Source organism: Syngnathus typhle, linkage group LG10 (genome assembly GCF_033458585.1).
Source record: "Syngnathus typhle isolate RoL2023-S1 ecotype Sweden linkage group LG10, RoL_Styp_1.0, whole genome shotgun sequence".
NCBI lineage: Eukaryota > Metazoa > Chordata > Actinopteri > Syngnathiformes > Syngnathidae > Syngnathus > Syngnathus typhle.
In genome coordinates this window covers 3,187,172-3,199,545 of record NC_083747.1, presented here as the reverse complement: position 1 = coordinate 3,199,545, position 12,374 = coordinate 3,187,172, and the positions used below count along the sequence as shown (strand labels likewise).

General features: G+C 39.2%; 4 protein-coding genes and 1 long non-coding RNA gene across 6 annotated transcripts in view; 2 read left to right on the top strand and 3 right to left on the bottom strand.

The window, feature by feature from the left end:
* Positions 1–130: 130 nt before the first annotated feature.
* Positions 131–1,730, bottom strand: msmp2 (microseminoprotein, prostate associated 2). The gene is made up of 3 exons (XM_061289517.1): positions 1,060–1,730; positions 739–847; positions 131–680 (listed from the first exon to the last, which is right to left on the bottom strand). Exons 1-3 carry the CDS (start codon positions 1,160–1,162, stop codon positions 506–508), a joined length of 387 nt encoding a protein of 128 aa, XP_061145501.1. The 5' UTR covers positions 1,163–1,730; the 3' UTR covers positions 131–505.
* Positions 1,731–4,704: 2,974 nt separating this feature from the next.
* On the bottom strand, positions 4,705–6,841 carry si:ch73-347e22.8 (immunoglobulin-binding protein Sbi). Its single transcript, XM_061289768.1, has 4 exons — positions 6,327–6,841; positions 5,814–5,868; positions 5,575–5,689; positions 4,705–5,061 (listed from the first exon to the last, which is right to left on the bottom strand). Exons 1-4 carry the CDS (start codon positions 6,618–6,620, stop codon positions 4,866–4,868), a joined length of 660 nt encoding a protein of 219 aa, XP_061145752.1. The 5' UTR covers positions 6,621–6,841; the 3' UTR covers positions 4,705–4,865.
* An 829-nt stretch (positions 6,842–7,670) lies between these two features.
* Positions 7,671–12,374, bottom strand: part of LOC133160596 (uncharacterized) — a 23,904-nt gene continuing 19,200 nt past the window's right edge. The window contains exon 3 of the long non-coding RNA XR_009715933.1: positions 7,671–9,538. This is a non-coding gene — a long non-coding RNA (uncharacterized LOC133160596). The remainder of the gene's footprint in view (positions 9,539–12,374) is intronic.
* On the top strand, positions 9,340–11,216 carry them4 (thioesterase superfamily member 4). The gene is made up of 6 exons (XM_061288387.1): positions 9,340–9,492; positions 9,742–9,931; positions 10,017–10,179; positions 10,351–10,461; positions 10,552–10,676; positions 10,747–11,216. Exons 1-6 carry the CDS (start codon positions 9,340–9,342, stop codon positions 10,788–10,790), a joined length of 786 nt encoding a protein of 261 aa, XP_061144371.1. The 3' UTR covers positions 10,791–11,216.
* The window catches only part of rorc (RAR-related orphan receptor C), an 18,192-nt gene continuing 17,827 nt past the window's right edge, over positions 12,010–12,374 (top strand). The window contains exon 1 of one of the 2 annotated variants that reach the window (XM_061288384.1): positions 12,010–12,319. In XM_061288384.1, the coding sequence (XP_061144368.1) occupies positions 12,314–12,319 (6 nt within the window). In that variant the 5' untranslated portion in view covers positions 12,010–12,313. The remainder of the gene's footprint in view (positions 12,320–12,374) is intronic. The other variant, XM_061288382.1, reaches the window with a different exon arrangement.

Here is a 12,374-nt window from a genome sequence, read left to right as displayed (position 1 = left end):
TGAATCCTTTTGCTGGCGTTTCTGAAGGGTTTAGCTCATTAGCGCTATTGTCGGTAAAAATGGCAAGTATATGACCACAAAATGATACAATATTGAATTTTTATTTTAACCTGATGACAGCTTCATTGACAGCATATCAACACATATAAACACGTAGTACGTAGTTGGAATGGAATATCTCATCTAATACGATAATGCCTTGAAATAGAATGTTTAATTCGTACAATGAGCACACTCAAAACACTCCAAAGATTATTATTTTTTTAACGTTTAGCAAAATTCAATTAATAGATGGATAGAAAAGTACAAATAATGTAACAAATTGAAATGTTTGTGGGCGGGTAGTAAAATACAGTCATGTAGACAAATGAAGACTTTCGCACCTATTTTGGTGATAACAGCAACTGACTATCAATGCTATTAAACAAAAAATAATAATACAATATCACGTTGTAATACTAGTGTATATAAATATTGATAGTCTTTTTTTTGTAAGTTATTGAACTCAAAACATGGGATCATTATCAGACTTCCAGGGGAGGCCTGCAACAGGTTGGAGGCGACCTCGTCCCCACAAGCAGGGCAGCTTGTGATTGGCTCTCATCACCACCACACTGGTGCACGAGTCAGGTTTGCGGATGATGTCACACCACTCAGGATAGTCCACAGGCTTGGAGCTGCTGTTGTTAAGAAAGTTAAATTAATGCATAGAATCAAGGGAGGGAAAAATGTACTTACTGATCACAGCATCCGACTCCAAAAGGCTCCATGCAGACACACTGGTGACAGTCAGCGGTAATCCAACGTTCTCCTGTCCCATACACCTGACCTAAGTACTCACAGCTCCCTGGAACATACTTTTCATTAAATTCCTATCAAAACTACCAATTTGGTTAAAGCGTATCCTCATACTGACCCAAATGACATTACACTAGGACTGGTCATACACATTTGTTAAGGATTAAAATGTGAAATTAAAAGCAATGGCAACCAGGCAAGGCTTTGCTATGAAACATTCTGGTATGCCATTAAAAAGGCCAAAATCCTCCTGTAACTGACCTTTGGTGTTGAAGAAGCACTCCCCGCTGGTATAAAGCGAACACGAGGGCACGCTGACACCGATAAGGACCACATACACCAAGAATGTACGTCCTGTTGCCATCACTTAAAGCCGCTCAATAAAACAATTGTCGTCTTGCTGCGTCTCCTCGTCAATGCCCTCGGAAGGACGGTGGTCTCACATATTTATACTACCTCTACACTCAATTCTCATTTCTGGTAACGATTTGTCCTCCCCCACGACCTGCTCATTAATGTTCATAACAAACGCAACACACACACTGATGTTATCATTACGATGCTGCTTGACAAGAATTGCCCCCTAAGCATACATTGTGCACTTTTTTATATAACATTTGGAGTCAGCATGAGTCTGCTGTTCTGTATTTTAAAAAAATATATATATCCTAGTGTATTTGATGATTGCTGCCCTGTGATTGGCATAACCAAAATTGAAATTTAGAGTTCCCTCTTGTTCATTGGACAATAATAAATTCCATTAAAAGGAAGTTCAGGCATGTGTGCACCTCAAATTGCCTGTTCATCGTCACAGATGACTCACCGTGTAAGTCATCGATGTGAATCTAATTCAATTTGTCTAATTCAATTTCACATCAGATACCGTACGTAATGAAGCATTATTTAAATGATGCCAGACTGATGAAGATGTTTTATGACTGGGTTAACTTTGCTCTTTAAGTGGCATTTAAAATGGAAATTGGAATGCCCAATGGAATGAACTACTTTGAAGTTGCAATATAGGTTTAATGGTGTATATAAATACTTTTCAACACACTGGTCGCTATTGTTTACTTCTTTAAATTCAATAGAAGTCTCCACACCTTTACCATCCCTTTTTTTTTTCTAACAGGCCCAACAGGCTGCCAGTCAAAAAGGCTGAAAGGCTTGTTATTGTAGGAACAAAACTTGCATGATTAACATTGTTTTTTTAGCAGTCGCCCGTATGCCACCCGACCTGTCTTTCGAGCTTTGGGAGATTTTGATGATAATAAAAAATGCTCACTCACCTTATACTTCTTATCTGATTGTCTTACCAAACCTTATTTGCACGTTACATTCACATGCTGGGCCTTCATTTGTCACGCATGACCTTCCTGATTTTCCAGCCAATGGCCCCATAAGAATTAACTATTATTCCGTTTCTAAAAAATGGACGGTTACATCATCGTATGGTAAATAAAAGTCCCTTCCATGTAAATTACATTCATTAAAGTATTAAAAAAAGCAGCTGGATTCTATAACACACTTGGAGGACGTGGAGGTTTTTTAATGAAGACAATCATCTCGATACTGGACCTTTAATTCTAATGTGGATGATTTTTATTATGACCTCAATGTGAAGTCGTTTAAATTGAAGTTCTTTTTCTCCCGTGTCCATCACAAAAAAAGTTTGCTTGACAAACACAAATACAGTTCAGCAATTGTATTTCAAAGTCATATTTAACTAAGACAGAGTGGACATTTTAAGCTTAACAACATCCACCAACAGACATAATTTGATGAAAATTACATAAAAGTAAATATTTATTCTGTAAGTATCAACTGCTTCAGCATTCATTGACAAAAGACAAAAATTTCATCATTGAAAAAAGGAAGTTTCCACCCCATCATGACATAGTGGACATTTATAGGAAAAAAATCATTATGGTTATAAAAATAGAATACATGATCTCAATATAGCAAATAACTTATGGACAATAAAATTGTATAAAAACCATTTCAGGTATACAAAAAGATGCCCTGTTGCAGCCCGATAACTTTAGCAAGGCCTTTTGCTTCCAACGTATTTGCACGATGCCGGTGCCAGACTCTGTAGGAATATGTCTGATATTTAGTTGACATGGAAAAGAACAAGAACAACCGAATATCAAACATATCACACAGCGTCCAGCTGATCACAACCACTGCTGAATACTCCGTCGACCTAAAAACACAACACAGGACATAAAATGTCAACAAAGAAGACACAATAACACACTTGTGGCCAATGCCGTGAATGCAACCTGAAGCAAAAACTTGGAAATGGGTGTGAGCACGCAAAGGATTAAATCTGAATCTCTCTACGCCCCGTAAAACAAATCAACACATGTGATACTTACCGAGATTTCTCTCACAAAGTAAAAAAAAAAAGTCACACTGGATGAGTAATCGCTGTTAAATATGAGTGTATGCGAGGAATACTTCAGTGGGACAGTATTTATACACAGCAGGCTGTGAGTTTAGGGGGGGGGGTGACTTATGTCAGCGACATTCGCACACATTCGATGCTGTTTGTAATTAGACTTGTATTGATCCGGGCCTGCAGCCTTTCCTCTCCACATTAGCCTGATCAATAGACATGATGTTCATCCCACTGTGAGCGCTAAGCCCTCTTACACACTACAGATGCACAATCAAATAACTTTCAGTCGTCGCCTACAGGGACGGCGACGACACACATAGGATGAACTTTGGGAACGTGACCGCTATGCGATTGATTGGCCAATAGGTAAATATAAATATAAAAGTAAAAGTAAATATAAATAAATGTTACATTTCTGCTTGGTATGGTTTAATTTTATTTTACAATCACATTAAAAGGAAACAATTTGAAAAAAATAAGTTTTATATTACCATTACATCTATGAGAAATATTAAAATAAAAATTTTGTCTTGTATATTTTTTATTATATATATATATTTTTTAATGAACAATTAGAAGCAAGAGAACGTATCTGTTAAAAGGTAAGACTGAAGCTGAATGGACACAAATGGATTAAAATAAAACTTTTAAGACAAAATACTTTTTGTGATCAGCAGCCTTTGTTTTCCAAATCAATTCAACTGACCCGGTCGAGCTCCTTTACAACAACTGCCACCGTTTCAGTATCCACGACTGTGTTGACCTTGTGGGCCTATTGGGGCAGAATGACAACTCTGATTGGCTCATTGTGTGCCTGGGGCAACTTTTTAATAAACTCCCCCAAACAGATGTGATGAGTGCACAGAGGGCAAAGTCAAACATGACCAAAAGGTTAAAGAACACAAAGCTGTGTGAAGTAAAAAATATTATTTTGTCTGGTTTTGTACATTTCAAAAACTCTCTGTGATCTGTCATATTTTCAAACTTTTTTTTGTATAAATATTTGGAAAACATTGATATTTATAATATATTTATCATTTTTTGTCAAATATTTTTTGACCTCATTTTTATAAAAAGTTTAAATAACATTAAATCCTTCTTGGTAGGGCCAAATGCAAGAAACGTTTTCTAATTGGTTGGCTTTTTTTCCCTGTCTTTTCATTAACACGTGTCCACTCGTAAAAAGTAGGACATCACGGGTTGTTCCGCACATTGTAGAATAAAATTGTGATACTGCATTTCTGTTGGACAGTGAATCTTTAGTTCCTGGTCATTTCCACTTTGCACCAATTTGATGCATGCAGTGTTCCTTTTTCCAAGTACTCCGAGACCACAACAGATACAACACAATACACAGAGGATTCATTATATGCGAAAAGGCAAACACCTGCTACCAGTTACAGAGGCTGTCAAGCTACTTTAACCAGCCAGATCATCAAGTAAAGTTTGCATTAATCGCCGGATACAGAACACTGCAAAGATTTTGGTATCCAATCGAGGCAGACGTTGAGAGATCTTTTTATTTATTCAACAAAAATAAATAATGTGTTGAAAGTGATATCCAATCTGGCAAGTCCAGTAGCGGTACAACATTTGAAGAAAAATAATGGAGTTTTAACATTAGACGTTCCCTCTGTGTCACAGTCAGGCCTATGGACTGGCTTCAACCCTTTGCTTTTATTTTAGGAGCTTCTGCCTTTGGTGCGTCTGGTTTGGGGATCTCTGCCTTTGGTGGGTCCGGTTTGGGGATCTCTGCCTTTGGTGCGTCTGGTTTGGGGAGTTCTGCTTTAGGTGCGTCTGGTTTGGCAGCCTCTGCCTTAGGTGCCTCTACTTTCTCTGTCTCACTGTCACATAATTTGCTGCAGGAGGAAAAAAAAAAGTTATCAGACCCTTCTGTAATTTAAAGATGAAGTCAACGCCCCAAAAAATATTTAGAATAATATGTTGTATGTGCCACCACTAGTCCAAACATAGTATTCTGATTAATATTATGTTTGTGGATTGTGAATTAAGCAGTGAAATTCACCCTTATTTATCTGTCTCAGGGGGCGGCCATTTTGCCACTTGCTGTCGACTGAAAATGACATCACAGTCGCCAGCTAGGTCTCAGGTCACAACCAATCACGGCTCAGCTTCAGAAAACTGGTGGGCTGTGATTGGTTGTGACCTGAGAAGTGGCAAAATGGCTGCCCCTTGAAATTGATAAAACCAGGCGTATTCTGCCTGTTTAATTCATATTCCACAAATGAAATATTAATCAGAACATTGTGTTTCGACTAGTTGGGCTGCACAGAACATTTTGGGGTCTACTTCCCCTTTAAAGACAGAAGTAATACGATTCAAAATCAGCGTAGCATGTCAACAATGCATACCTTGCGGAATCGACTCCTTTCTTCAAAAAGGGGCAGACTGCACTCGGCATCTGTAGTTCCTTTTTCAGTGATTCCAGTTTGGCAAGCCACGAGGTTTTCTCTTTACTCGTCTCACCTGCACGTCACACAAGGAATTTGAAGTCAACAATAAGTCTTCCTGAATGCCTGACATCAGACATTTTATCAGCGCCATATTTGTCAAGTGTTCATAGGGGACAATCCGCCACGACAATATTTACCGCGTAGATTTTGGAGTTCTCTTTCCAGATTAGCCACCCCATCTTTCAATGATACCTGTAGCAACGGAAAGAGGAAGTTAGCAACATAATTCACACAATGGAAAACTGTTGCAGTGCAACACACCCATGGACGCGCCACAAAATTTCACACATGCATTATTGTTGGGAAGATCAAGAACAAAAATTGTCAACATGCCAAACTTTTACTCCAAAACCAAATTTGTACAGCCAAGCAAGTTTGCTCTAAGTTTAAGTACAGCATAGCACACAATTTCTCAAATCTGTGCATTATGTCGATGTCGTGATGTTTTTTGAGGTCCAGCTGAATTTTTTTTTTATAACTCAAGCTCCAATTTAATGTCGTTTTTACACGCAGATATTTAAATAGCGGATGTGGTTTTGCTCAATAAAGCTTGGTGAACAATTTCCTACACCCGAGGGCAATGCGGCTTGTTTGAAGTAGAGCAATTATCATGTCAACTATAATAATAATTGTCAATAATTGTTGCTTACCACAGCTCCTTGGCACGCTTCCACCTCTATGTTCTTTTTCACCACTCTCTGTTCATACGACTCCACGTCAGTCTGCAAATCTTTCTCCTCCTTTCGAGCGCTGTCGATGCGGTTCTCCATGGTGATCTTTTGCGTTTGATACTCTGCCACCACGTCGTTGGTAACCCGCACTTTCATGCTCTCGAATTTGTTTTGTTTGTCCGCTTTGTCGTGTTCTTGTTTGCGGGTTTTAATGACAACCACAAGGACTACGGTCAACGCAATGGTCAGAGGCGTCAACAGTTGAAACTTCATCCCGTATATTCAGCCTCGGGGGCTTTTCGTCAAGTGTGGTAAAAAAAAAAAAAAACGATTTGAATTGAAGGCATAACACCGCTTAGTTAACTTAATGCGCGCTTCCCCTCAGCACAAGCTCTGGTTGATCAAATTTTGCAAGAATTCTCCTGACTTAAACTTAAATAAAACGCCACGACGGAGCACCTGATAGTGAATTTCAAAAGCGAGCTGTTGAGGTCTGCCGTAAACACGCCCAGGTGTGACGTAAAACACGCCCTTTACCTGGCTACTGTACATCTTTTATATATATATATATATATATATATATATATATATATATATATATATATATATATATATATATATATATATATATATATATATATATATATATATATTTATGTGTGTAATAAAACTCAAAACATGAGGTGCAGATGTCCCAAAAATCAGTGCAGACTTCCTTTTTTCTATTTCATTTCAAGTATTGCTATACTGTTATTTCCTTGTATATGGCTCACATACAGTGATGCAAGAAGCTTTCTGTCACTGCCAATTTTAGGAGTGCCATAAGCGTGTCAAAAGTGTCAGAAGTCGTTTTACTGGATGTGAAAAAATGGATCACTCAGGTCAGCTCAGTAAATAACACAACGCAAAAAAAAAATGTTGAAAGCTAGGGTTAGTTCTTGCAATGGATGTTAGAACGGAGCCTTTGATTTTTTTTCTGCTGAAGGTCTGTGCAGGTGATTTCATTTTGGTGGCAGTGAGGGTTAACTGGACATCATCTAATTGGTGGCATATCAACTCCTTCAAAAGCAGACAAGTGGCGATTTTTTTAAATTTTATTTTATTTACCAATCACATTAGACTTACATGGCTGCACACAGTAAGTACTCTATTGTAAAAAAAAGAAAAAAAAAAAGATGTGTGTGTAGGTGCGTCACTTGCGCGATGAGGAAGAAGGTGTGATGACACGCCCACGTGAGCAAGTGCTTCGGTGAATCGGCTGACACCAACGAGCTGCGTGATTTAAAACAAAATATGAAGTTACCGGTTTTTTTAACCATAGTCAGTTTCACCATAATGGCCTTGATGGTCCTTCAGACTATACGCCAGGAGCTGCACCTGAGCCATTTAAAAATCCGCACGGTGGAGCGCATTGCTGAATCCAAGAGGGGCGACAAAGTCATCACCTTGTTAAAAAAACAAATCAAGGAGCTGAACACGAACCTGACTTCCATCCTGAACAGGGTGGACGTGCTGAAGAATCGCAAAGCAGCCGCTGTAAATGCAGAGCAGGGGCATCAAAAAAGTTTGGTGACATGCGGCAAAGTGAAGGTAGGGACAACAACGTACATTATCGTTAGCCCTTATTTTTTTGTTGTTGCTGCGTTTCATTTCAATGGTACACGCCATTTTGTTAGGTACACCTGCACAAAAAAACTCTGTCTTTTGAAAATTTAATGCAAATTTGAATGCACAAAAAAGCATTAGCAGCATACAATGTATTTATATTTAAATATATTTTTACAACTGTTTTTTTTAGATAAGTGTAGAGAAGAAGAAGAAAGAGGTGATTGAAGCCAATAAGCAATTCAAAGGTATGTAGAGAATTGTGTTTGACGTCGTATTCAAAATGTTGTTGAATGTGACAACTACTGTCATTTATATCTAAACGTTTTTATGACCGTTCATCTATGGTTTAGGAATATTATGCATCAAATTCTTCATTATTGTCTTTTTGTCCTTTGTTCAGCTGATCACGATAAGGAGAAAAGAAAAGCTGAGGAAGAAATGCAGATTGTAAAACAACATATTTTGGATCGAGATAACGCTGTTTGCATTTTTGTTGATCCAAGCTTTGCAGAAGCACGGTAAGGTTTGAGAAAACATGGTGTGAGCAGAGAAAATACCTTGGGAGCCAAAACTTGTTTAAGTTGTTATCTGGCATTAACATTATTTGCTTTGTGTCATTCTTGTTTTGTAGGAGGTTGTGTGGTATTGACGCTCCTAAGTAAAGACAACTCTAAAACAACCCATGCTCACAGTTAACTTGTGTGGGAGCCATCCAGGACTGCATTTTGTACAGTTGCGTGGTTACACAAATTCCTCTTTTGTGTTCACGTTCAATTGAGAAATATTTCATACAGCTCAAGAGCCAACATTCTGATTGTGCAAGATTGTACGTTTTTTTTTTGCATGACAGAAAAATAAACAGGTCGTAAAAATACAATTGGTTTATTGTTTTGAGAATAGCTTCCCTAGAATAACTAGAGCAAATTTTGTACTGTCACTATCAATTCACATATTTATTATTCAAGAAACAAAGTACCAAAAAATACATTAATATTATTTATGAAAAACGAGACGTTTATGGTTAAATGACAATACTGACGTAACAAAATAACCAAGATAAAAGTGGTCTCGTTGAGTGTTTATTTTGGTTACCATGCGTACGGGTGAAGATTACCGGAACTAGTACGCCCAATTACAGTGCAGGGATAAATCACGTGTTGATGACGTCAAGAATTGCGTTACCTCATAGCGGAAGTTGACAAGGTTGAGTTTCATTGAATGTCAATGTTCCATCAAACTATTACGATGGTTAATCATCGCAGGACGAAAACGTGTCAGAAAATCTTAACGATAAACTTAGCGGCCGTCAGTTTATTGTGACGCTTTTAGAAAGCTACGTTTTAACGCCGAAGTTCCTTTCGGATCAACACTGTTACCCAACTTGATGCAACGTCTCGTCATGTCGAAGATGGCGAGGAGCCTCTCACGACTACTGACGGGCTGCCAGCGCTTTGCTTCACCTCCATCGGTGTATGCTCACCTCTGCCATTCATCTACCAGCTTGCCATTCAGAAGCAGCTTTGTGCGGACCATGGGGGTATGTAAACTGTTCGAGAACAGACGTGGGGTCCTCTCTGTTTGACCTGCAACATTAGGATAGATATGAGTGAGTCATGAATGAGTAATAATAGGAAACAATGTTATATTTGTTATTTGTAAATGTCTTGGTTAGGCTCATACTAAAATAAAGGCAAATGTGATGAATTTGTATGAAAGACAAAATCCTATATATTTGCATTATGTATGACAATATTGGATACTAATTTTGTATGTTCTCCCTCTCCAGGCACTGCCATTTTCTTTCCTCCCGAAGCCTCGAGACTTCAGCCTGCCCAACTCGGCATGGAGTGCGGAAATGACTCGCCTCTATAACTTTTACAACAACCAGTGTGAAGTGGAAAATGAATCTGGAGAGAAACAGAAGGGACCCTGGAGGAGACTGCCCAGCTACAATCGCACCCTCAAGTATGCCACAGGTGAAAGAAAGCATGGGAACTATCTCCACACATGCATTCATTCTCAAAAAGTTGTACATCACATCACACGTCTTCTCTTCTCAAGGAGGAGCCTATCTCAGCAAGTTCATCCAGTCCAAAAATCGACTTTTTACTCGCAGCATCAAAACCGCAGGAGCCGCATTTGAGTATGTGATGTTTATTAACAAAGAAGAGCAGAGGTGTGTCTGCATTTTCCAGGCTGGACATCTGCTGGAGGGCCCGCCCGGGTGAGTCATCAGTCCATTCAACACTACCTGTAAAAAAACTGGCAAAATTCCAAACGCAATTTTTTGGGGGGGGGGACTTATTAACTTCTTGACAATATTTGCCTTAATAGATATTGTTTGAGGGGAAACTTGTGTGTACTGTATTGAGAAAATGTTGCATGTATTTCCCAGGCATGTCCACGGGGGGGCGATCGCCACTATGATTGACTCAGTCACCGGCGCTCTTGCAGCGTTCATGTCTGGAGCAGTTATGACTGCCAATCTCACCATCAATTACCGCAGGTATCAATAACATGCGGTATTTATTTCTGTTTTGTGATCAGTTGGAACAGTTTTGCAATTAAACTGATGATTAATGTCCTTTGTTCAAAGCCCCATCCCGTTGGGAAGTACAGTGTTGCTCGAATCCTCCGTTGACAACATGGAAGGAAGAAAAACGTTCGTTTCGTGTAAGGTCACCAGCACCGATAGCTCCAAGCTGCACACTGAGGCGACAGGTAACGTCATTTACGACATGTTACATCAGTTACTCTATTTTCTTACTGTTATTGTTTTTTCTTCTTTTAGCACTCTTCCTGTCTATCAAAGTCGGCCATTTATTGGGAATGTGACTCAACCACATCGGAAGCCTTAATGGTGTGCCTTGGAGTCCAGTGTTATATTCTTAAAGTTTATTTAAAATATTTATTATTTGCCAAGTTATTTTAGTAACTTCTCAATATGGCAACACACTCAATGACACACAGTTCCGAGTCTGTCGGATGGTCAAATCTGGGCCCAAATTTGTCCATGTTACAACTACAACACACTTAGAAAATGAATGGATGAAGGCATGAGTCAATGTCCGTATAACGTATTTCGGCAGTACAGTAAAGTAGGTTATCATTTGACTACCTCATGTTTTATTAACACTAATACTAAGCCTTATTTATAGAACTTTTTACTAACTTTACAGCTACTCCCTTCAGTGAATTCCTGAAACTACACTAAGCATTGCTTTCAACTATTTTATGAAAAAAATAAAATAATAATTTTAATTTTTTGTGCCAATTTGTGAATTCTGTCTTCCAAGAAACACAAGGGTTTCCATCAAGTGTATTTTTTCAGATTGCAGTTGTTATTGCCCAATTCACTGAGATGCTTTGAAGTATTTATCGGTTACAATGCTGACATGACATACACACGTGTTCGCTCATGTAAGAGCACGCAGTCATGTGGTTTGCGTCTTTAAGGGCCCCTCACTCCTTAAACCTCAGTTAAAAAAGCAGCCTTGCTATCTATTAGTGGTTGCTTATGTTTTTGCCGACGTGTGTGTGAAAACACATGTGGTCAAGTTTGTGGAAGTTTTTTCGGTTGAAACCTCTTTATCACAGTCACACAGAGCAGAAACAAATATTTTTGGTCACCTCTTTTGGTTCAACTGGGTGGTTTTGAAGTTTTCTGTCAGGATGTGCCGCATTAAATACCGTTAATCCGAGTAATAATAAAGTTCAGTTTTTATTGCTTCAATGGCAATAATTTAAATTGTTCACAAAGTATTATTGTGGTTGTTTTTAATGGTGTCTAGTTGAAGGGGTCACAAACTTGGAGTAGCTCCAGTTACTCCCAGTATAATGCAATGTAATTTTACACCACTGCAAACTACGGTAATAAACATCTTTCACAAATATATAATTGTGTCTGCATTGAATTTTATAGCAAAATGTCATATCTAACATCCACATTGGATTATTTAGTGAGTCAAGCAACATGGGATTATATTTCCTAACCAACCCATTCCCAAACAGAACCTGACCCGGCGCTATTACGTAACAGACGGTGACGTAACTCGAGTCTTGCCGGCTCGGGACTGCGAGGGCGCACTTGGAAGCACCAGAGGGTGGGAGGGAGGAGAAGGACTTGTCCACGGGCCGCCGGTCCGACCAGCCGCACCGCGCCACCGCACTCCACGGCCTCGGTCTTGCCGCCTCGGGTAGAATTGCACGATTGTTTCCAACACTAAAGAAGTCCGGGGCAAGTGCGGGGCCGGAGCAGACTATGGCCGTCACGCTTCGGAATTTACCGTGACGACAGGAAGTGGTCTGCAAATGGCAGCGCGTGTTTTGAAACGTCTGCGTCGGCCTGGACGCTAGAAATGCAGGTACCACTAGTCCTCTACGATTTGGGGCAACTTTGACATGTTTATTTAACAAATG